Source organism: Muntiacus reevesi, chromosome 3 (assembly GCF_963930625.1).
Source record: "Muntiacus reevesi chromosome 3, mMunRee1.1, whole genome shotgun sequence".
NCBI classification, from domain to species: domain Eukaryota; kingdom Metazoa; phylum Chordata; class Mammalia; order Artiodactyla; family Cervidae; genus Muntiacus; species Muntiacus reevesi.
In genome coordinates this window covers 197100518-197126594 of record NC_089251.1, presented here as the reverse complement: position 1 = coordinate 197126594, position 26077 = coordinate 197100518, and the positions used below count along the sequence as shown (strand labels likewise).

The following is a 26077-nucleotide window of genomic DNA, read 5'->3' as shown; positions in this document are numbered from 1 at the left end:
GAACCAGACATGGAACAGTGGACTGGTTCCAGATTGGGAAAGGAGTATGTCAAGACTGTGTATTGTCAATCTGCTTATTTAACTTATATGCAGAGTACATCATGTGAAATGCCAAACTGGATGAAGCACAAGCTGGAAAAGATTGCCAGGAGAAACACCAATAACCTCAGATATGCAGATGGCACCATCCATATGGCAGAGAGTGAAGAGGAACTAAAGAGCCTCTTGATGAAGGTGAAAGAGGAGAGTGAGAAAACTGGCTTAAAGCTCAGCTTTCAAAAACCTAAGATCATGGCCATCCAGTCTCATCACTTCATGGCAAATAGATGGGGAAACAATGAAATAGGAACAGACCTTATTTTCTTGGGCTCCAAAATCACACAGATGGTGACTGCAGCCATGAAATTAAAATATGGTTGCTCCTTGGAAGGAACGCTATGACCCACCTAGACAGCATATTAAAAAGCAGAGACAACTTTGCCGACAAAGGTCCAACTAGTCAAAGCTATGGTTTTTCCAGCTGTCATATTTGGATGTGAGAGTTGAACCATAAAGAAGGCTGAACGCTGAAGAATTGATGCTTATGAACTGTGGTGTTGGAGAAGATTCTTGAGAGTTCCTTGCACTGCAAGGAGATCACATTAGTCAATCATAAATGAAATCAACCCTGAATATTTATTGGAATATGCTGAAGCTGTAGCTCCAATACTGTGGCCACATAATGTGAAAAGCTGACTCATTAGAAAAGACCCTGATCCTGGGAAAGATCGAAGACAGGACGATAAGGGGGTGACAGAAGATGAGATGACGGCATCACTGACTCAATGGACATGAGTTTGAGCAAGCTCCAGGAGATGGTGAAGGGCAGGGAATCCATATGCTGCAGTCCATAGGGTCACAAAGAATTGGACAATTGGACATGACTGAGCGACTGAACAAGAACAAGAACTGTATATATATATGTGACTGAACCACCTTGCTCCACATCTAAACCTAAGACAACATTGTAAATCAAATATACTTCAATTAAAAAAATACAAAAAAAAAGGTACTCGGATTAAAGCTATTTCACATGTGTAAAGTTTTCAGAGAAAATTCAGGAAGAAAAGGGAACAAAGACAATGTATAATTTGTTTCCTAAAACCCTAGAGATGGAGAACAGGCTGTAAATTTGGTACCCTCCATGATGTTACCAAGGTTAATACTTTGGACAGTATTGCAAGTGATTCCAAGAGAGCATTCAGGTTCTGCAGAGAAAGATTATAGTGGGTGCATGGTGATCTCTGCCATAGCAGTAAGAGAGAGTGAAAGTAAAGTGACTTCCAACTTTTCTCTTAGCCATGCAAGGAAAAATGAAGCACAAGAATGAGAGGTGACCTCAGTCATCTTAGACTGAGTGTCAGTATGTTATTTAGTCCAACTGGATAAAAATTTAATTGATGAATACTTAAGTGTTGTACTGTGGTGTGGATTTTTTTTTTTTTTAATTTGGGCTTGACTTTTTCATTCAGAATAATGTTTTCTTTTTTTTAAAATTAATTAATTAATTTATTTTACTTTACAACATTGTGTTGGTTTTGCCATACATTGACTTGAATCCGCCATGGGTGTACATGTGTCCCCATCCTGAAACCCCTCCCGTCTCCCTCCCCATCCCATCCCTCTGGGTCATCCCAGTGCACCATCCCCGAGCATCCTCTATCATGCATTGAACCTTGACTGGCGATTCGTTTCACATATGATAATTTACATGTTTCAATGTCATTCTCCCATATCATCCCACCCTCACCTTCTCCCACAGAGCCCAAAAGACTGTTCAATACATCTATGTCTCTTTTTCTGTCTTGCATATAGGGTTATTACCATCTTTCTAAATTCCGTATATATGCGTTAGGATACTGTATTAGTGTTTTTCTTTCTGGCTTACTTCACTCTGTATAATAGGCTCAGTTTCATCCACCTCATTAGAACTGATTCAAATTCATTCTTTTTAATAGCTGAGTAATATTCCATGGTGTATATGTACCACAGCTTCCTTATCCATTCGTCTGCTGGTGGGCATCTAGGTTGCTTCCATGTCCTGGCTATTATAAACAGTGCTGCGATGCACATTGGGGTGCACGTGTCTCTTTCAGTTCTGGCTTCTTCAGTGTGTATGCCCAGCAGCGGGATTGCTGAGTCATATGTGGCATGAATTTTTAAGTTTGGATTTTGAATATTCCTAACTAAGGTTCTCGTTAGTATAAGACAGAAGACATTTCCCACACTTTTAAGTCTGACAGTAAAAAAATCTAAACAAGTTGATGAGGAAAAGAATATCATTTTGGAAAGAAGGATTTAGCATTTTTCTTCTTGGTGGTTCTGAAATCATCATGTACAAATGTCACAGAATTTTAGCTCAAATCGAATTCAGAGCCTATTCCTAGAATAGACACAAAGTCAGCGGCCAATGAAGACTGGCTGTAGTTGAAATCAAGAGCTTCAACTTTGGACATCAGCGGGCTGGCCATAGTGGTTTTATTGTGAGGACGTGCGTGGCCACAAAGTGTGCTTCAGGTCTTGGCTGCTTTACTTCTCAAACCCTAGAGGCAAATCCGAACTTAAAGCAGTTGAGGCTGCTCATTTCTCTCAACGAAGCCAGGTTTGCTGCTAAATGGCCAGGACACGGTTGAAACATATATGAGCAAAGATGAAGTGTGGCATTTCTTAGCAGCTCCTGAGGTTAATGAAGGAATGGAAATGCCAGCTCTGCACAGACAGGATGAGTAGCAAACTGAGTTAAGCAATATTCAGACCAAAGCTCTCTCTCCGTGAACTGGGGAAAACGTATCTGCTACAAAAGGAGAAAAGAAAAAAGCACAGTGTGGATCTGTGTCACAAACCGCCTGCAAGTGTACATGGAAATAATAATGCATTCATACTTATTCACACCCTACAAGAACTTATTTCCTTCTCTGAATGATTTAAGATTGTTTTAATCTTGATTTGACTAAAGAGGAAATTAAAACTCAGAGTCATAAATAATTTCAAGCATCAGGCTAACTAGAAAGTGATTCCACTGAGATTTTAACTTAGGCCTCTTTAATCTGAAGTATGGGTTATTTGAGGGCGCCCTCTCACCTCTGTGGAGGAACTCACACTAGAACTTAATTAGGACCCAGGAGGACAATCCCAGAAAAATCCTCAGTCCATTATAGTGAAGTCTCTGTGCTCAGGAATGAGAGCTCATAGACTTCCTAAGTCTCTGGTTCTCAAACCTCAACTCAAGTTTTGTTGGATTGAATAATTTTGTTTGTTTGTTTGCAAAGTCGTTCTTATTTTACTTGGCATTTCTTTAGCCACTGAGGAGGTTAAGTTTTATAAGTATATTAATGCTTTCCTTTTTTGTAAAGTGAGTATTCTCATCTTTTGCTTATTTTTCTGTAGAGTAATTTGAATACCTTGTCTCATGTAGGTGTTGGGTATGTATCCAGGATTCCTAAGAGTCAAAACCCTTTTCCATAATGACAGGTATCATGAACTGAAGTGAAGTGAAGTCGCTCAGTCGTGTCCAGTTATTTGCGACCCCGTGGACTGTAGCCTACAAGGCTCCTCTGTCCATGGAATTTTCCAGGCAAGCGTACTGGAGTGGGTTGCCATTTCCTTCTCCAGGGGATCTTCCTGACCCAGGGATCAAACCCAGGTCTCCTGCATTGCAGGCAGACGCTTTACCGTCTGAGCCACCAGGGAAGCCCTATGATGAGTTAGATGACTTTTAAAGCAGAAATAAGAGGACCTTACAAATATGTCTGCCTGGCTCAGCATCCTGGATGATGCAGGCTGTGCCCGTGTTATATCTGGTAACGCTGTTCTTGGGGTCTGAAGGCCATGGCAGTGACCACAGCCTTGAGGGCTCTATTGGACATTCCTAGTCTCCACTAGAAAATGTAGCCTTGGAGGAGACTGGATGACAAGACCTGAGTGGTGATTGATGAGCCCAGTTAAAACCTGTGTCCTTCTTGCTTGTATGATATGAGTGCTTTTTTCTTTCTTTTTTTGACAGTGAAATCCTTTTACTCCACCAAATAAAATTGTAGGACTACTTATAACAGATGAAAACAATATTTGAGGATCAAGTTAAATATTTCTAAACTTGGTCTATGAAAACACAGGAGCACTTTGACCCAAGAGTCATTGATTATAATCCAATGTTATCCTCAGCACTCTTTTTATGTGGCTTTTCTGTTTTGTTTGCTAAATATTTAGAAAATCTTGATTCACACAAGAAAGTAGTTGCCAACTGACCCAAGTTTTGAACACCTTGCTTGTAACAGCAGATGTTTTTCTTTAAGACTTATCCAGAAGTGTTAAGAGTAGGTGTACCCTTTTATTTCAAATTTGAGAAATATGCGTATTTGAGAAATATGTGTATTCCCTACAAATACATAAGTCAGGTAAATGTCTAGTCCGTGTCATTATTTTCTATAGTATTGTCACCAAATGGACGTTTGTGTGCCTTACACACAGGGAAAAAGAAACCAAAATACTGGAGCCTGGAGCAGAGAAACATCTATTGCAAGGCCGCGGGATGAGCTGGGCAGCCTGTGCACCCCAAAGCCCAGACTCACTGAGTGGTCTCAGCGAAGTACTTTTAAAGGCAAGGTAGTGAGGGTCTGATTAGTTGCTGCAAAGTCCTTGGCGTTGGAATCCTTCGTGCTTGCATCTGTCCACATAGATCAGATTACAGTGTTCATGTAAACTTCCAGCAAGACGGTGCTATTCTCTGTCCTGTAACTTTATCTCTGTATGAATGGACTCTTAAAGGTCGGAGCCTTGACAACAAGCGATCCTATGTTATTTCGGGCTATAGGCAACACTCTTTTACAAAAGGTGCAGAGCCAGCCTGACTATGCGCAGGCAACAGGAACAGATCTAATATGGCATTAGATTTTTCATCCCTGTTATGATATGGAATTATTTTGGTGTCACATTCATCCATTCACTTGTTCTTGCTCCATTATTACTCAGGGAAAAAACATGTGGTGAGCAAATGTTCCTGGGCTTGCTTGGGTTAAAGTGGATTTAAATGCGTTAAAGTAAGTGTAACAGTGTACCCCCACCCCAGCCACTGCGGTGGCTAAGTGTGCATGGGTCTGTGCAGACTGGAAGAGATTGGGCTGGTGTGGTGCAACATCCTTCCCCGTCGATAAGAGCAGTATAGTATTTTAAAAAATTTTATTTATTTACTTATGTTTTTGACCATTGGGTCTCTGTTGCATCATAGGGTTTTCTCCAGTTGCAGAGGGCAGGGGCTACTCTCCACTGCAGTGCATGGGATTCTCATTGCCGTGGATTCTCTTGTGGAATAGGGGCTTCAGTAACTGTGGTGACAGGCTTAGATGTTCCACAGCCTGTGAGGTCTTCCCACGCCAGCGACTGAGCCCACGGCTCCTTCCTGCATTGCCAAGTGGCTTCTTTACCATTCAGCCCCGGGGAAGCCCAGTAACAGCACAGCCTCAGTCTCAGGATCACACCGGGGAAGCAGATGATTCGCAGCAACGTCTCCAGGGTTAACCTGGTGCCCCGAACTAGCATGCTGCTTGTGCAGTGTGTTAAAATCTGATACATGACATACTGGACAGCTGTAATATTTTAGTGTAAATTTTTTTAAAAAGCTTAAATTTACAAAAAAAAAAAAAAGGGTGTGTGGTGGCGACCACCACCATTTGCCACCCCTGAATCATCTTTGCGGGATGGTTCTCTAAAACAGTGTGCTGTTGCTGTTCACCCAGTCACATCCGACTCTTTGCCACCCCATGGACTGCATCATGCCAGGCCTCTCCCTGGCCCTCACCATCTCCCTGAGGAACTTAGAGCCTTGCTATTCACAGCAGTGTGAAGATCAGCAGCCTTGGCATCTCCAGGGAGCTCATTATAAATGCAGAGCCTTAGGTTCTACCCCAGACCTACTATATCAGAGTTTACATTTTAAACAAATTTTGAGAAGCCCTGAAACAAGTGATAAGATTGTTTCCATTCATATTGGGATTTGAACGATGTCCTAAAATTTAAGAATAAGACAATTTTAGTAAAATGGAGAACTCCACTGTTTGCATTTTCTGCATAGACAGAACATAATAACTGAGGTTCCCTCTAAATGATGTTAAACAAAATCATTCTCCTGCAAGGCACACGAAACCTTTTACCTAAGTGGTAATGAGGTAGAAAAGCCAAAGCAGTTTTCTCAATCCCATAAAAGGCAGAGCCCATCTGTAAATAGCGTGCTGTTTCCATTCCAAGGACGTGCTTCTATGCTGTGGAGACAAATGGATTGATTAGAGAAGTTTGATTCCATGTGCTTTAGTCAAAATGACACACACCAGGCAAACAAGGGGTTTTCTTCCCTTGTGAATTTTTTAAAAAACATATTACTTTGTTACTCGGAGAAAGGAAGTACGTATCTTTGCTTCTAAGGTAGCTGGGTAGCCATCATTTGCTGTGAGATTCCTGGCCTCTGTATGCTTCTCATAATAGGTATTGGAATGGCTCACTGATAATTCTCTTTGGTTTGGAATGTGCTGTGTTTGGAGACTGGCTTTTGAGGACAGCTGAGCCTCTCTTGCTCAAACGCTTGAGGTTTACAGGAGAGTAAAGGGAGGTCCTTCCCGTTTTTCTGTTCGTTGGTGACCAACGTCTAGTGCGAGGAGGAGGCGCGTAGTGTTCCCGGCTCCGTCTTGAAGAGCAGTGCTCCTGGGATCACTGATGTGCGTTGCAAACTTATTTGACCATCATTGCTTTGTCCATTATCTAGGGATCTTTTTCAGAAACCATTGACAATTAACTCCCTGCTGTGAACTAGACCACGGAAAATTTAGAAAACTGACTTCTGACACTTTCCTTTCTATTCCGTTAATTCCTTAATGTCTACATCTGCTGTAATTACAACAAAATTCAATTATAATGAAAATCCAACTGTGGGGGTAAAATGGGATTATGGTAATTGTTAGAATGGAGAGGCACAGAAATACGTTTCAAAAGCTTTCAGAAAAGCTCTCTGACCAAAACAAGATCAATGTGGTTGGTTGCTAATTAAAGTGAACAGACAAAGGAAAGAAGGCAACCTAGCTGATTCTTAATGTATGAGCTTCATTAAAAGGCTTACATTAGTCAGCTTGCATTTTGAGGACTATTGAAATGTTTTCTTCTTTTGTCTCTAAGGAAAGCATATAGAAATTGAAACTGACCTTCAACTGCATAAAGGAGGGATGAGAATTCTTAAAAAGGGAAGTAACTCCATGGAGCATAAATACATTCAAACTCATTTATAGATAACCGTTTCTCTGACCATTTGGGAATTTCAGAGGCCTGTCGATGATGTTCTACTCATTTCAGTCTGTTATGGGAAATGGAGAAGAGGGAAATTTAATAGTGAGAAAAATATTTCTATAGGTGTTTATATAAATACTGAGTATTTTTTACATCAACTTATCTTTTAGCAGGCTATTTTCTTTAGATTCATTCAAGTTGGGAAATTCTTTAAGGGAGCACACGTGTTTCTAAACACTGCTACTGCTGCCAAGTCACTTCAGTCATGTCCGACTCTATGCGACCCCATCCCTGGGATTCTCCAGGCAAGAACACTGCGTATATCCAAATAACTTCTGTAGAGAGGAAAAGATTCAGCATATACAGCTAACCATTGGGCTTATTTTCTTAGACAAAGATCATTTTCTTTAAATTTTTACAAGTGGTTTAAAATATTCATAGACTGATAGAGGATCATAATGAGTGGTGATCATTAGGAGTGTATTACCAGATGGGCTTTGTTCCAAAGGAGCAAAGGGTTCACCCTCTGAATTTTATTTCTAGAACTGAATGAAGGAAGTGGAGAATGAGCTACTAAGACACAGTTGTGAATGACTGCTCAGCACGAGTTGGTTAGCTGGAACCTACTTGAACTCCTGTAGCTCTATGTATATAAGAAGACTTTCACCTGGATATTTTCTCTCGTCCAGCAGAGTAGCACCCCTGGACTGTCTTGGGAGAGCTTGACTCCCTCTTCCTAGTGACCGTTTTCTAAGCAGAATGAGTTTCTCTTTTCTCTTTTCTAATAGCAAAATAAAATATGAATAGCAGCCCAGCCATAAGTTTCTCTCTAGTTTCATTATATAAACCATGATCACTCCCAGAAATCTATAAAGAGCGAGATGGTACCTTAATTCCCACAATTAACCACTATTAAAAATTTTTAATTTGGTCTATTTCCTTCCATAGTTCTTTTTTCTCTCTATAACAACAACAAGGATAATCATAGCAGACACTATACAAGTTACTCTGGAATGTCTTGTTTGTACTTTATACTATATTATGCATGGTGAACTTTCTAATATACTTACATATAGAAGTGCATATTTATTTTAATTCCTTAATAGCATGTCTAGTGTGGCTGTACCATCATTTATGTATACATCCCCAAAACAATGGAGCTGTCGCTGTTTCTATTAAGTTGCTCAGTCATCTCTGACTCTCTGTGACCCCATGGACTGCAGCATGCCAGGTTTCCCTGTCCTTCACTATTTCCCAGAGCTTGCTCAAACTCATGTCCATTGAATTGGTGATGCCATATGACCATTTCATCCTCTGTTGTCCCCTTCTTCTCCTGCCTTCAATCTTCCCCAGCATGAGGTTTTTTCGCAATGAGTCAGCTCTTCACATCAGATGGCCAAAGTATTGGAGTTTCAGCTTCAACATCAGTCCTTCCAATCAATATTCAGGGTTCATTTCTTTTAGGATTGAATGATTTGATCTCCTTGCTGTCCAAGGGACTCTCAAGAGCCTTCTCCAACATCCCAGTTCGAAAGCATCAATTCTTCCGTGCTCAGCCTTCTTTATGGTACCACTCTCTCATCTGTACCTGACTGCTGGAAAAACCATAGTTTTGACTATATGTACCTTTATCAGCAAAGTGATGTCTCTGCTTTTTAATATGCTGTCTAGGTTTGACATAGCTTTTCTTCCAATGAGCAAATGTCTTTTTATTTCATGGCTGCTGTCACCATCCACAGTGATTTTGGATCCCAAGAAAGTAAAATCTGTCACTGTTTCCAATTTTCCCCCATCTATTTGCCATGAAGTGATGGGATTGGATGCCATGATCTTAATTTTTGAATGTTGAGCTTTAAGCCAGCTTTTTCACTCTCCTCTTTCACCTTCATCAAGAGACTCTTTAGTTCCTTTTTGCTAATAGTTAATAATAATAGTAATTTTACATATATCTTTGTGCATGTACAAAGTCTTTTCTGGGGCATTATTCCAAGAACTAGAATTGGTAGGTTGAAGCAGATATATAATTTAACGTCTGGAAATGCCACCATATTAATAGCAGTGGTCCTTGCACATTACATGAACAGCAAGGAACATAACAGGGCAAGACTGACCAAGGCAACATACAAAATGAGAACAAACATCCTGAAAACATGACCAAAATACACAATGAATGACGCTCCAGTATTTTTAAAAATGCAAGTAAAAGAAAGTAATGCTCTCCCTCTACCACTGGTACATTAAGAAAAAAGTAAAATGCAAGGTTGGCTGGTTTTACAGAAGCAGATTCATTTAAATATTCTTTCGGGGAGTTTAGGGCATTTGGGCGGAAAGTTTGTCTAGCAGACTGAACCTAATGTGTGTTATTTTCACCAAAAAATACTAAAGTGACAAAAAAGACACAGAAGCAGGGGGATTAGAGACAGAATTCTTGCTTCAGGCTCAGCAAATGGAAGCCACCCCCGGGGATGGTGCGGGCGTTGTGCAGAGCCTGATGGAAGGGCAGAGTGAAGGGGGAACCCACGATCTGAACAAAAGTCAGGACAGCTGCTGGTGAAAGGTTGTGGTTCTCACAAAGGAGGCATTTTGTATGCAGGTCAGGTGGTTCACGAGGTTTAATTTTGGTATCAAAGATTGATATTCAATTTCTCAAAATTACAGATTCAAAATTCTGTTCTTTAATTTTTTTTAATTCAGCTTTTGAAATTGTATTCTGTGTATAGTCTAGCAAGTATTAGTAATCAGGTCTAAAGGACTTTAAATACTGCTTAATGCCATCCATGGTCTTAGTTATTTAAATACCTTCAAATATTTTAAACTGCACTTATGTTTTATTTACTTTCCAAGTTATGACATTAAAAAAGAATACCAAATATCTATCAAAGTTAAATATCCAGAAACATGAACATTTAACTTTGATGAACTTAATTTATCTGAGATGTTTTAATAAGGAGAATTTTTAAGGTCTAAATCAGTTACATTACACCTTTTCTTTTTTAATCTTTTAAATTCTAAAGATGTCATTTATTGTATGTGTGTTTTTCTTTAAAAAAGCAAAAAAAGAAAAAAATAGGTTGAATTCTCTTAAAAATTACAAATACCAAATAATTATTAACAAAATCTTTTCAAAGTTTTAATACAATCTTACTGCAAGAGAAAAAAAAATCTATCTCAGATCAGCTGCAGAACCCTCTTTTATGAAAAAGGAAGAATTAAATATTCCTTGCTAGACATGTTATGAAACTCCTTGACTTGATGCAAGACTGTTCAAATTCCTAGGTAAGGTTCCTCTTAAGGGTGACAATAGACTGACATTGCTCTTAATCTTATTAAAATCCACGATAAATATGCTTAAGCATCTCCTCAAAGTCAAAAGTGTCAGTTTCCTCCCAGAAAGATGAATCATGTAGAAGTTTCTGACCAACATCAGTATTGGGATCATTTTTTATTTTCTCTCAGTATTGTATTCTTTCTTCATCCAAGAATATAAATACTGAGATTTTGATTAACTTTTTGTTGAAACTGAGATTACAAACATTGGGGTTTAGAAATTTTATGTCTACAGTAGGCGCTTATGCTAACAGAGGAGGATGCATGCATGATCCTTGTTATTGATGCTTCTGGGATGCCCTGGCCCCTACGTTCAATCAAGGGCTCCGTTGCATTGCTAGTGGGCTGACTCTGAAGCCCATACTCTTGTATACAAAGACAAAAGATGAATCTTGTATGGATTTTTCATTTTGTTTAAGACTTTGATGAGTCTCTGCATTTTTTCTATATCTGTAAGGTTAGTGTCCGACTCTTTGTGACCCCATGCACTGTAGCCTGCCAGGCTCCTCTGTCCATGTAATTTTCCAGGCAAGAATACTGGAGTGTGTTGCCATTTCCTACTCCAGGGGATCATCCCAACTCAGGGATTGAACCCATGTCTCTTGCACCTCCTGCATTGGCAGGTAGCTTCTTTACTAATTTATTAGTTAGTTCTTAAATTTATGTTAAATAAAATGGGTACAATTTTTAATTTTTGAATAGGCTAAAAGGCTTTGTCTTGCTTGCATGAATAACTTATAAGTTCCTTCTTCCTAAAGCAGGCAGTTTGGAAGCAATTGCATTAACTCAGATAGACATAGAAAATGTATAAAACATCTTCATTATCTGAAAAAAATAAAATAAAAATAAGAGCAGAGCAGGGACAGAGGATATCTTCTTACCTATTATTTCAAAGATTTCACAGATTAGTAATAAAGAGTGAAATAGAATAAAAACCTTCTTTACCAACCCTTCACCACTGTATGAGATTTATAGGCTAAATTATATATCATTGTGCCAATTATATAATGAATATATACTTGATTTTCCCATGGCCATCTATATCTCTCCTCCCACCAAAAATCTCTCTTTTTTTAAAGGTGGTATAATGTATTTTCATTTTTATTCAGTTTAAGAAATTTCCTTTTCTTGTTGGCAGCGTGGCGTGCAGGATCTTGGTTCTCTGACTAGAGATCAAACCGCGTCTCCTGCTGGGGTGGTGCAGATCCTGAACTGCCTGACCGCCAGGAAAGTCCCCACAATACCTTTTGAGGACTCTGAGCTGCCAGCTCCAAGTTTGCTAACTAGATTCTAGAATCGGTGGGAAACTATGTGAAGCCCCTTTCCCTTCCCTCTCAGAATTAATGCTCTAAGATGCGCTCCGGGTTCACTTTAAGGAGGCTGATCACAGGACATTTGATGGTGGGAAGGCTGCATAGGGGCTTGAGACGACGGGCTTCAGTGACAGGGGGTGTGGCTCCATCACTTCACACGTGGGCCAGTTATTTAGACTTGTCTTACTTTCTTTGCCTATAAAACAGAGAAAAATGTGCCTTACAGCTGCATCTCAGATATGATTATAAGCTTGAATTGAAGCTTCCTTTCAAGCTCCTTGGCAAGGGGAAAGGCTTCAGGAAAGCCAAATCCACATTGCCCCTTGCTGGAAATATTTTGTAGACTAACCAAGAATGTTTGATTGAACATTCTGAGGTTAGTCACAAAGCGGTTAAAGATCATTGCACTTTAAAATACATGGTTAAAGGTAATAGGAGCTAGATAGGGGAATAGAATTTCCCAAGCATACTTTTTAATCTCAATGAAGTGTATCAAAGATTGTACTCAGATTTGTCAAGAATGCTAGATGTGTCCTCAAAGGAACACTGTGTGTGTTAGTCACTCCGTTTTGTCCAACTCTAGGACTTAACGGACTGTAGCTGGCCAGACGCCTCTGTCCATGGAATTCTCCAGGCGAGAATACCAGAGTGGTAGCCAGTCCCTTCTCCAGGGGATCTTCCTGGCCCTGGAATCAAACCCTCATCTCTTAGATCTCCTGCTTTGGCAAGCAGGTTCTTTACCACTAACACTACCTGGGAAGCCCCCAAAGGAACATTAAGTTGCATCATTTCTCATCATTTAAAAAGCATATGCTTCTGACCAATTAGCAGATAATTATCTCTGTAACTGCTTCAGATATAGAGCTGTCAGGGCTCCAAAATACAAGTAATGAAAAGGAGTTGCAAAATGTGCTTGCATCCTTGAAGACCACCAAGAGGGTCTCATTCATGGTGTCCATCCTGCCTCTTCCCTGGTGTTCCTCGCTTCTCTCTCCTGCCTCTGACTTGCTTCCTGCCTGTGGCTGAAGGCTCCTGGTACGTGTCTCCGTATTCCTTCACCGTTTGTCTCCCCCTCCTCCAGCCAGCTCTCACTGTGCTGCTCCGTGTCAGGAAGGCAACAGCGAAGCCCAGGGGGTCTGTGGTTAGCTGGACCGGTTAAGCTAAACAAAGGCAGCCCTAGCTGGCTATCGCACCTGGACTGTATGCCGATTCATTCAGTCAGCAGCCACGTATTGAGTGCGACTCTGCTTACTACGCCAAGTGCTCAGTGGACGGAAACAGACCGGAACCTCCGCTTTTAGGGAAGCTGCATTCCTTTGGGGGAAGGCAGGTAACAGAGCGCTGGGAGTGTCCGACTCTTGGTGACCCTGTGGACTGCAGCCCGCCAGGCCTCTCTGTCCATGGGATTCTCAGGGAAGAGTACTGGAGTGGGTTGCCATGCCCTCTCCAGGGATCTCCCCGACCCAGGGATTGAACCTGGGTCTCCTGCACTGCAGGTGGATTCTTCACTGTCTGGGCCACAGGGAAGTAAGTACACATCACCAGTGAAGTTCACAGGTAGCAAGTCATAAGAATGGTGAATAAGCAGAGTGCATATTGAACTAGAAGTTAGGAAGTGCTAAGAGTGAAAAAGGAGAATGGCTGGGAAAGGGGACTAGTGTGGCAGAGAGGAGAGTTGCAACTTTATTCTATTTTACTTTTATAAACTTAAAGTATAACTGATTTACAATGTTGTGTTAGTTTCAGGTGTATAGCAAAGTGATTCAGTAATACAGATACCTATATTCATTTTTTGAAACTCTTTTCCTTTTTAGGCTATTGCAAAATATTGAGTAGTATTCCTCGTGTTATGCATGGGTCCGTGTTGTGCATCTGTGCTATATATAGCAGTGTGCATGTGTTAATACCAAATTCTTAATTTATCTCCCCCTTTGTGCTTTAGTCCCCATAAGTTTGTGTTCTATATCTGTGGGTCAGTTTATACTTTGCCAACAAGTTCCTTTGTATCCTCTTTGATATTCTACATATAAGCAATGTTACATGATATTTGTCTTTCTCTGTCTAGCTTACTTCACTTAGAGTGAAAATCTCCAGATCCATCTATGTGGTTGCAAATGGCATTATTTTGCTCTTTTTCAGGCTGAGTGATACTCCACTGTGTGTACACACCCAGCATCTTCTGTGTCCATTCATTCTCAATGGACACTTAAGTTGCTTCCGTGTCTTGGCTATTGTAAATAGTGCTGCAAAGAATATTTTTTCAGTGAAGGGCAGTGCATGTATCTTTTTGAATTAAAATTTTCTTCAGATAAACGTCCAGCAGTGGGACCGCAGGATCATGCGCATTTAAGTAGCATGACTGTTGTGGACTTCTCTGAGACGTGCCCTTTGAACAGAGACAAGAAGGAGGTGATTCATGGTCTCTCTGGACATGTGAGGGAGAGCATTTGGGGCAGAGAGAACCTCAGTGCAGAGACTCTGACAAAGCAGGATCCTTTGTGTGCTTTAGGGACACCAAGGATGACAGCGTGGTTGGGGTGGATGTAGAAAAGGGAAAAGACTAGGAATGATTTGGAGAAGTGATGGGAGTACAGATCAGCAGGAACTGGTCATTTAAGAATGTTGCTTTTATCTTGATAAAAACAAAAAACACTTGGAGGGTTTTAATACTATCTTCCTTGGATGTCAATATGGTCTCTCTTGCTCTTGTATTGGGAATGTGTTGAGTGCATCAGATATATATATATATATATATATATATATATATATATATATATATATATATGGAGCTGGTAGACCAGTTGGCTATTAAACACAGATGTTCAGGGAAGAGATGCTGTTGACTCACACCAGAGTGGTGGCAGAAGGTGATGAGACGTAGTCAGATGCAGGATGGAGTCTTAAAGCAGAGTCAGAGACACGTGCTTGTCCCTGAGATGTGGGCTATGAAGGAAGGGGGCGGGGGGAGGCTTGCAAGTGTTGAAGTCTGATCAGTGGTAAATGTGGAGTTGCCCTCCTCAGATAGTGAAGAATATGGGTAGTGAAGTTGGGGTCAGGAGTCAAGGTAAGCGATCAGAAATTCAGGTTTGAACATGCAGTTTGAAACATCTGGTGGACATTCAAGTGGAATTAGGAAGCAGACAGCTGGATTTATAGGTCTGGAATTCACAAAAGAAGACAAAACTCAAAATATAAATTTGGCATGAAAAATCAAGAGATTTGCTATGACTATTCTCAGTAATCTGATTTTTATTTAAGGGAAACCAATAATTCATATTGATTCTGTGAAACTTTCTGAATTGCAAACGCACTGACTGCTTTTTCCAAAACTTTGTTGAATCCCATTGCTTTCCTAATGCTTCCCTGAGGTGTGGCCTGCTCCAGCTAGGAAGCTGTACCTGGCCTCGGGGAAAGCTAAGTTAGGGAGAGAATCACTCTGACCTTTCTCAAGGAGAATGGCAGGGACCTTTGTTCGTCACAGTGCCAATGGGGGGAAGTGTGCTTTGCAGAAAATATGCTTTCCAGGATGCTTGACACGGGGCTCTGCTCTTCAAGTAGATCGATCTCTCAATATTCTGTAAAATACGCTCTTACTTGGAGCAGTTTATTTAAGGATTTCCCCCGCGATACATCTTTCAGGAGAAATTCTTCCCCCTTCATTTCTCGCTCTGAACAAGGAAGCACGCTACCAAGCAACCCTGAAGCCAGAACCATATACCCCTGGAGGCTGGATGGGACCGTCAGTGAGGTCCACGGGCCATCATGGGTGGACACGTCCTCCAGCTTTATCTCTTACCTGCCTTGCTTCCAGCCCCAACTAGCAATGATCCTTCTCTTTTGGAAGAAGTTTTGATTTGGGTGGAAAATATACATTCTTATATAAAACTCTTATATAACTTTTGTCCCTGATATATTGTTTTTTCCTTCTTATATTTCTAATTCGTTTCTGCCTTTCCATCAACTCTTTCATTCAATCCCCTTCATATTATGTACAACCTTCCCCTGTAAAGAGGCACACAGCTTCTGATGCATCCAAGTCTTTACTGGCACACATCTTGATGCTTCTTTGGGCTTCCAAAGTGTATGACATCAACAGTTGTGTTTATGCTGAAAGCTGTGTTAAGCACCGTACCCTACAGGAAGGCACATCCATGCGATTCAGCTGTATATGAAATATCATTAGGATTTTAGAAGGTAGCTACTCAGAATGATTATTAGCAATTTGAATTCAGCACCTTACACCTGAGATTGTCCTCACATTTAATGAGTTCTTTTCACGTCCGTAGTTCCGCATTGACCTCTTTCTGGGTTCACGTCTTAAGTGCTCAGTGTATGCCAAGTAGAGACAAGAAGAAACAAAACACCGGTTAAAATGAACTGATTAAAGAACAAGGAGATTACACTCCTAAAACTGCCCTTTTAAATAAGCAGTTGGGGTCATACTTCTTTTATTTTGCACGTCTACTTTACAGATGAATTTTTCTAATCACGGTGTGTGTTGAACCAAAATTGAACCAAGCTCAAAGGCAGCCCTGTAAGCATTCATTCATTTTCTTGCTTGTTCTAGGAATATTAGATTTTTTCCTTTCTCTCTCAGAAATACATCTGTTTTGAGTGACCATAAGCAAATGAATTTCTAGTCTAAATATTTGTTGGTAAATTGGGTTTATTAATGCTGCAATATGAAGTCTGAGGGGGTTCCCATGTGGTGCAGGAGTAAAGAGCCTCCTGCCAGCATAGATGTGGGTTCCATCCCGGGGCGGGGAAGATCCCGGGAGAGGGAAATGGCAACCCACTCCAGTATTCTTGCCTGGAGAATCCCATGGACAGAGAAGTCTGACAGGCTACAGTCCATGGGGTTGCAAAGAGTGAGGCACGACTGAGCATGCGCGCACGTGTGCACACACACTCACACACACACTCAGACCCCACGAGGTCTGTGTGAGGCTTTTGGCATATGTTCAGAGTAACCAGGTTGTTCTTACAGTTTTCCATAAGATCTCTCTCCCTAGTGCCTAGGGTAGCCTGGAAATCTTGAGTGTTAAAAAAATATTTAAAGTGTAAAATTACAAGGAAAAATGTGTTCCCATTTCTGTTTTTGTTTATAGGATGTGGTTTTATAAAAAGTTAACATTGTTAGCTGGAAATGTGAGAGTCCCAACTCAAGCTAGCCTGACTAAAACTGGGGTTTTCTTAGAAAGATCTTGGGTTGTCTCACAGAATCTAAGCTAGGCTAAAGCAGTCAGGCCCTCAGAAAGGTTAAGGATTCAGCCTAGTCTTTGAAACAACAGGGATACACCACTGACCATTGTCAGGATGCTCTCCTCTCTTTTCTTCTGCTTTCTGAAACTTAGCATTTTTCTCTCTTTCTCTTTCACTGCAGATAAGCTTTCTTCTCATGGCTGAAAACATGGCCAATGAGAACTTCTGATTTTTTTCTTTTTCGCTTCAGTCATCAAAAAAGGGGCTGATCTAAACTTTCTTGGTGCCAAAACCAGAAGAACTATAGGATAAATATCTACTGATCTGGCTTTGCTCAGCTTTCCATCTTTAAAGCAATTAACTTCTTGTTGGCAGAGGCAGAGGAACAGTGGTACCATTATTTGTCACTCACGGACGCTGACTCTGTGTGTGAGTGAGTGTGTGTGATTGGGCGAGGGGAGTAGGGTGGGCTGGGTTGGAGCAGCTGTAGCTGTCATGGAATGATGTGAGTGTTGTAGACGGGACAGTTCTAGAGAAAGTCTCACCCTGCAGGGCAGCAGTGTTCAGAAATGAGGAGGCTCTGGGACGCAAAGGAGAACTTGTGGAGGCAGGGAGGCCTTCAGGCTCTCCATCAGGGCACATTCAGAGGCGGAGGCTCTCTGGCTTTGGTTCATGAGGGCATTGATGCTTCAAGTTTAAATCCCCATGGCACACGGTTAGTGGAGTTGGGGGCAGAAACGTGTACCAGTCTTGAGTAACAATACTTTCTTTTCTTTTCTAGCTACCTGGGTGTATGGGACCCAGAGGGAGGGTAGAATTTGGAATAGTCAAGGACCCAGTTTTTGATTTATTTGTGGATTGGTTGGATTTTGTGACCAAGTTCTAGAGCAAAATTACTGCATCCCATTCCCTCCCTTCGCCCCCCCCCCCCCCCGTTTGTAAGCCATGGCTGGGTACTATGGGGTTATCAATAAGCTTTTCCCAAACATAAACCCCATTGGCACAATTGTGTGTTTGCTGTAGGGAGCAGAAAATTTCTAATAATGTGTCTGAACATAGGCAGGAATATGAGTTTCTGGGTTTTGAAATAGTCATTGCTGGGAGTTTTTGTACTTATATAGGACATTTAGGGTAAGTCATCTTAATTTTTCTTGGCCCACATTCTTAGATGCTCCACTGTGAGTCCTTTTGTTTATTATACCATGTCTGTAATTTCACCATTTGTGTCCTGTCCCTGGTGAAATTGGTGAGACTACTCTTCCCATAAAGATTGTTTTCAAACATTTCAGTATTTATCATGGCTTTTTCTTTTAATTTTATTTGTTACACATGTTGAGAACTTGCCTGGTTATTTTTTAATAGCAACAGTGGCTGCAGTGTAGAGAATTTAAAATATGTATGTAAGAGTTGAAGAGAATTACCTACAGACACCATGTATAAATGGCTGAGCTGGGGCTTTGTCCAGAAGGAATGAATGTTGCCTTCACTCCCATTAACCAAATGGCATTTAACATTCGTCCTTCTAGTTATTTTTTCAATATAAAGTGTTTGCTTTATTTCACTGTGGCTGTGCTTCATATCTTGAATTTCTACTTAATTCAGTCCCAGTCTGTTATAATCCTTCTGCTAATTTCATTTGTAGTGACTTTTTGATAGCCTGTTAATATTAATTATGGCAACTTTCCTAAGAAATCTTATGTAGGAAAAGTACAGGGATTCATCATATCGTTGTGAATAATGACAATTAGTACATATAGTTTTTATATTTTTAAATACATCCTTAAGAAAGAGCCATCTGAGTGTGATTGCTGGGTCAAATTACATGGGTGTTTCAGAAAGTTTTTAAAGTGTATGGTGAAAATATTTTTCAAAATGATCCTACTATTTTCGATATAAGTAGTTAAGGCCTCATTTTAAGGGTGTTATTGGCTCTTTTAATAATTATAGAGTTTCCTTGTATGTTAACTGAACATGTAGCATCTATTCAAATTTCATGAGTATTTTAAAATAGGTTTCTGTCTGTCACCCAAAAGAGAAGCAGGAGGATTATGACCTCAATTATCTGCTCCTTTCCCCTTACCTTTAAACATGTAAAACCTTTCCGAAATGCAAAATTACAATCTTTGTCCATTTTATTCTATGGCAAATGAAAACCCTTACAAATTCTGACTATTTCAAATTAACTTGAAGTCAATGAAAATGTGCCCCAATGTTGAAATGCTTCATTTAATTGCCTAAATCAGCTCTGAGCCATCCCTTTGCCAGTAGAACCGGGCACTGTGAAGGACCCTACTTCTGTGGTGAAATTGTCGTCTTATGTTCACGTATTCAAGTCTCACCTAGCTATAGTAGTGTAGCCGACTGACTCTCACCACCAACTCATTTAGTTGAATATAAGACGTCCCTCCCCCCTTGTTTCCATTGACTTGGTTTATTTAATCTGATTTTGCTCCATCTCCCACTAGGTGCTTGCCAAACTACTGTGAGCACGGAGGAAGCTGCTCCCAGTCCTGGACGACCTTCTACTGTAACTGCAGTGACACCGGCTACGTCGGGGCCACCTGCCATGACTGTGAGTAGGTTAGGGTTCCCCAGAGTCTACCGCAGAATTCCCAGGCCCCCATTCTAGGGCAGAAATCCAGAGTGCCAGGGAGAGTGTCAGAATATGAATATAGTCACCATAGGGTGGTCACTTTTATTCATTCATTCGTGTGTGTTTCCTGAGAGGCGAGTCTGGGCCAGCACTGTGCAGAGCATGGAGGATGCTGGTACAAAGCCTTGTCATTCTGGAGCTCAAGGTTTACCGTGAAGACAGAGAGAAAGTGGGGCAATTGTTGAGCCAGAGGCAAGTCGAGGTGCTGAAGGCATATAAAGGCAAGCTATGAAGTCAGCTGCCTTGTCTAACGGACTGAGTTAGGCTGTGCAGTAAGGAACCTGCGTCTCAGTGGCCTAAGTAGTAAGCAGCTGAGTCATGCCTGTGTTACCTACGCAGCACAGGTCTCCAGGGGACCAGCTCCTCCAAAGGCGTCCTCCTTCTGGGAGGCTGACAGAGACTTCGTCATCGGGAGCAATGCTACGGCAGGAAGAAGGAAGCCCAAGGAAGCACGTGCTTTTAGAAGCTTTTACCTGGGACTTCCCTGGCAGTTTAGTGATTAAGACTCCATGGCTTCACTGAGGGGGTGATGGTTTGATCCCTGGTAGTGCCAAACATTACTTCTGCTCATATCCCATTGGCCAAGCTAAGGCGTGTGGGTACCTCACGCCAAGAGGGAAGGAGGTCTCATCTTACCATGGGATCTGAGGCGACAGAACTCACAGGCTGCTGATGAGTACTGACGCTGTCTGCTTGCCCATGATAGGGAGGCTTCAGATGGAAGGTTTGAGCTGATCCTGTAGTAGGGATGTGGTAGACAAGAAAGAAGAAAAAGGAAACTGAGTCTGCAATTATTTGGGGATAGCTGGAGAATGCTGACAGTAAGCAGTAAGAAAGGAAGCAGAAACTGAGGGGGCTGGGGCACGCAGAGAAGAAGGAGTGAGGAGGAAAAAAGAAAGGAAGAACATGAGTCCTGACGCCCGTCATTTTATATTCTCATCAGGGTTATAATAAAAAACACATGTTGAAATAGAGAAGGTTTGGCATTTCGAGGGTTATTTGTAAGCTGTATGACATGAACGAAAGTTTAACTGACAAAGATGTGATTGGAAGGGGAATTCCTGGTGGTCAGTAGCAAAGAATCTGCCTGCCCATGAAGAAGATGCAGGAATCGCAGATTTGATCCCTGGGTCGGAAAGACCCCCTGGAGGAGGAGATGGCAACCCTCTTCTGTATTCTTGTGGGGAAAGTCCCATTGAAAGAGGACCCTGGCAGGCAACAGGCAGGCTACAAAGAGTTGGACGTGGCTGAGTGCACACGCATGACTGGAAAGTGCTGGCTACAGTTGTAGGAGACTTCACAGAAAACATGGACTTTGAAATTGACTTAGAAGGTAGAAGCATGGGAGAAGGGCCTTCTGGAATATGGCAGAGCCGAGCCAAGGCCGGAGCTCTTCTCAGGACTGCAAGGGGACTGTCCCCCAGGGCCTGATCTCACTGCTGCTGCTGCTAAGTCATGCTAGTGTTCCGTAAGCCTCTGCTTTTCCTGCGGTGGCACACGGGATGCGGAAAGGGAAAGGTGATTGCCAGCTGGGCTAGACTCAGACTCCAGTCCAGGATGAACAGCGTCGGTGCTCTCATCCTTTAAGACCCCTCAGTCATCCTATGGCCTCTTTTATACCTTGGAGGTGAATATTCACCAGTGATGGTCATAGAGGAGTCTAAGCAGCCCAGTGGCCGTCGTGGGATGCTGTCATTGCTGTCAGTTGTCTGTGAAAGAGAAAAGTACTGCCTGGATTTATAATGATATAACTTTCTTAAAACTGTCTATTTAGATATTTGGAATAATGAACACTGGACTGAGAGAGATTAGATTTAAATTTGACCAAGCTCTTGCCCTTGAACAAGAAGAAGATAATTTTAACACTCAAGAGCTCAGTTTTCTCATGGATCCTGTAAAGGACAGCGAACTAACTTGCTTCTCAGCCTTTTGGCCAAGATCAAGTGTAGTATAGAGGCTTCCCCCGTGACTCAGTAGTTAAGAACCTGCCTGCCCATGCAGGAGATGCAAGAGATGTGGGTTTGATCCTTGGGTCAGGAAGATCCCCTGGAGTAGGAAATGGCAACCCACTCCAGTATTCTTGCCTGAAAAATTCCATGGACGGAGAAACCTGGTGAGCTACAGTCCATGGGATCACAAAGATTTGGACGCGATGGAGTGTGCACCAAGATCTTGGAGACCATTTTAAGGCTAAAATTGCAAGATTTTATTTGAGATTCTCAATAAATACAAAATCTATAAATGTTGAGTCTGGTTCCACAAATTCATCCCTAAAGAAAAGACTGTAATTGTGCAGATACGTTATAGGACACATACAAGACCGTCCAGTCTGTACTGAAGTTCTGCTGTGAGAAACTCAGAGGCAGTCAAATGGTCATCAAGTTAATAGTGAGATGAGCCTGAAGATTTAAGTCAAAACTATCCAAATATCTGCCAAGTCACAGGGTAAGATTCCTAAGATTTTTAAAGGTTATTCTGTTCACTTTCAGCAATATTTTGTAAGTCCATCTCTAAAGATGTTCTCCTCCTTTAAATGTATCCATGTATCAGGCTAAAAACAGATTTCCAACTTTATAAAAGTAGTGTGAACTTGAAAGTCGATGGAAGTGAAGTGCTGATTTTCAAAGGAACACTGTCAAAGTTGATGAGCAGGAAACTGAACATATCAAACCTTAAAAATACCATTCCTTATTTTAAACACCTTCCAACCTTCCTTTCTGTAACATTGCTCAGTGTCTATACCATTGGCTGCAGTGCTATTAAATGCGTTCTTCCCCTCTGGGCCCCCAGCCAGGGCAGATCAGAGGTGCCTGGGTGGCTGTGAGGTTTGGCACACATACCTTGGATGTCTGTTCATTTTAAGAACTTTCCTCTTCTGACTAATCCCTCTTCTTCCTCCAACTGGGTGAGAAGCACTGTTTTGAGTCAGATTTGAGTTGATTGAGTAAATCAAGCCATGCTTTTCTGTCTTCATAAAGCATGTGCTCTGAATGAGGCACATCAGAAATGAGATCTGGTAAAATACAGGAGACAGATAAAAGCAAAACAAACAACTTCACAACCCTGCTCGTGTGGAAATAGTAATGTCCTTGCTCAACAGGGGTTTATTTTCTTGAAACGGTCATGCATAATCAGAACATTTTTGAAATGATGATGAAAGATCTTCACATTTTAAAAACATTTCTAACGATATTAAAAACAAAATTTCTTGACTACTGGTCTTTTGTCTTTTCATTCTCTTCAGGATTAGCTTGATTTCCTCATTCTTGGTGCATCCCAGTAAATGTGAATCAATAGGGCTGACTTAAGACAGAGAGAATTTGCTTCTTTCTGTCTAGTTTTGTGGCTAACAGAGGGATCTGGCTTAATGGAGGGCATGATGACCTCTAAGGAATGGTACAATGGGAATTCTCAAAGTCTTTAAGTATAGTAGGCATAATATTACAAGTAGATATGTCATGATTCCATTTCAGTTTTCTTTCCTCTTCATCTGATGAAGCATAGAGAACTTAAGCATGCAAATTTTGTGACTTTTCAAACACACTTTGTTCAAAACTTCCTGCTTAAGGAGAGTTGATAAGTATATGGACATGTCATTCCGCATCTGTGGCAGGGTCCCCGTGGGAGGAGGAAATGTGAGATCAACATTTGTCCAATCAGCTGACAGTAAACATGATTATCTCTGTAAGTTGTTTTGGTTAGCAGTTTTATCCCCAGAGTTGTATACTATTCACCAGAAGGATGACTGGAAGTGACATAGTATTTTCAGTCCAGATTTATTTTTAAATTTGTTTTTTATTGAAGGATAATTGCTTTAGAGAATTTTGTTGTTTTCTGTCAAACATGAATCAGCCATAGGTGTACATATATCCCCTCCCTTTTGAACCTCCCTCCCATCTCCCTCCCCATCCCACCCCTCTAGGTTGATACAGAGTCCTTGTTTGAGTTTCTTGAGACACACAGCAAACTCCTGTTGGCTGTCTGTTTTACATACGGTAATGCAAGTTTCCATGTCACTCTTTCCATACATTTCATCCTCTCCTCCCCTCTCCCCTTGTCCATAAGTCTATTCTCCATGTCTGCTTATCCATTGCTGCACTATAAATGAGTTCTTCAGTGCCCTTCTCCTAGAGTCCATATATGTGTTAGAATATAATATTTATCTTTCTCTTTGACTCACTTCACTCTGTACAATGGGTTCTAGGTTCATCCACCTCATCAGAACTGACTCAAGTGTGTTCAGTCCAGATTCAGTCTTGGCAGCCCACCCACTGATCAGATCTTCCAGTCACCAGAGACAGTTACCATGGTTATTGTTTTTCTAAAATGTCCAAGCTTAGAAGGTTGTGTAATTGAAGTCAAATTAATGAGTACTCAATGTATTAATATAGGTCTGTCATGATATATTATGAATCCAAGTTAAGATTAAAACGAAATTTGGTTATGGGAGCTTAATACATAGATCAATCTACAATGCAACAATAAAGGGAGATGGATATTATTATTATCTTCACTTTATAGAGGAGCAGACTGAAGCCCAGAAGTGTCGCTCACGGTGACAGAGCTATTTATAGCAAATGAAGGAGCTGGGGTTGGAATGGAGGTACTCTGACTGGGATGTAAGATAGATCCTATATCTTATTTCTTTTCTCAAACAATAAGACATTTTGAAAACCTCTTTATATGAACTTAGTGATGGGACATTCATGATGTCATTAATATTGCTTGACACCCAATAGAACATCATGATACCAAATAGAAAATTCAGCTCTAGAAGACTTAGAGGTGAGAACAGTTTTGTGTTCTAGAATAATAATGAAATCATTCTGAAAGGAAATAGGATAAGTTAGCACTTGAAAGATGGCTCAAATTAAGCTAAATACAAGGATAAGGGAAGCCTATTGAAAACAGATTGGCAAGAGACAAGATGTGATGGTAGAATATATATAAACTGTGATTTGGGACAATGCATTTGTTTGTTGGCTCAAAAAAGGGAAAATAAATAGCTGTTTTCATTCATTGCTAAAGCCCAAATGGTGTTCCTATAAAGCACTTTCCCCTAGGGGAAATCTGAGATCACTTCCCTTTATTACCAAAGCTTTTCACATGTTATTGCAGTATCTATAAATACCACTTTAATGACTATATAATAAATAGCCTATTTAATGACTTTGTTTTTATTCAGCCATTTTAATCTTTTTTTGGGGTGGGGGTGATTAGCCCTGTATTGTTTCCAAATATTTATTATTATAACCAACCCCACAGTGGACTTCTTTGTGCCTAATAAATTTTAACCTCATATTTTTTTTTTTGTTGTTTTCTTGAACTGGCATAGGAATGGCATTCTTGAATCAAAGATGATGAATCATTTTAAAGGTCTTGATTCATATTTCAATCTGTTTTTCTAAAATCTTGCTACAGTTTATACTCTGATCACTATTTTTTGAGATATCTTATTTCATCTTCTAAACCAGAATTGTTTACTATTTGTTATAAAACCATTTTGAATGTATTTTTACTAAAATATTTGTATACTGAAGTGGAAATTATTATTGACCCTCATGATGAATCCTAGATGGAAGAAAAAGAGGGTTTTTAGGTGAATTACAATAGGAATAAGATTGTCCCCACAGAATTGCATTTAACCATTCAGCAATCAGTACCTTTTAAAAACACTTCTGATGTCAGTAACCACGCAATGGACAATTACTCTCATATTAAGCAGACTCAGTAAGTGATCCAAGTACTTACTTCTCATCTTCCTTATGTTGCCTAATGAGTGGGGCCATCCTTGATCTCAGCACTTTTGTCTGATCGCATTCACACGGCCCCTTTGCAGGGTCTCTCTACGCCTTCTTGGCCTTTGCTAATCCTGTTTCACAGCGTAGCCTCTCTGACATCTTAGCAATACCTCCAGTGTTCACTTTTCAGCCTGGCAAGAGGGTGTCAGCTTTCTTCCTCTCCCAAGCTTGATGTAGCGCCTCTCCCTTTGGGCAATCAATAGCCAGATATTGATTGGGAGCATATCAAGTCATCTGGCTATCAGCCTCTAAGGTAGTCATTACAGAAGGATAACACTTTAGCTGCTTTAGCAGTAGGTAAATGGTCCTCTCACTACATGATATTTCATAGTTGAAACAAAAGGTTGGAAGAGGGTAGGGGATTCTGCTAATAGGAGTTTTACTTACAAGCAGGACTCATATCTCTTAGCTCAGATCAACTCATATTCTAGTATTCTTCATGTTTTCTAATAAGATCTAAAGAAAATTCATCTCCA

The 26077-nt window shown here is 40.8% G+C and overlaps 1 protein-coding gene across 2 annotated transcripts in view; it reads left to right on the top strand.

Annotated features, from left to right (window-relative positions):
• The window catches only part of CNTNAP5 (contactin associated protein family member 5), a 970694-nt gene that overhangs the window by 589419 nt on the left and 355198 nt on the right, over positions 1 to 26077 (top strand). For both annotated transcript variants that reach the window (XM_065927810.1, XM_065927809.1), the window contains exon 11: positions 19613 to 19719. In XM_065927810.1, coding sequence (XP_065783882.1) covers positions 19613 to 19719 — 107 coding nt within the window. The remainder of the gene's footprint in view (positions 1 to 19612; positions 19720 to 26077) is intronic.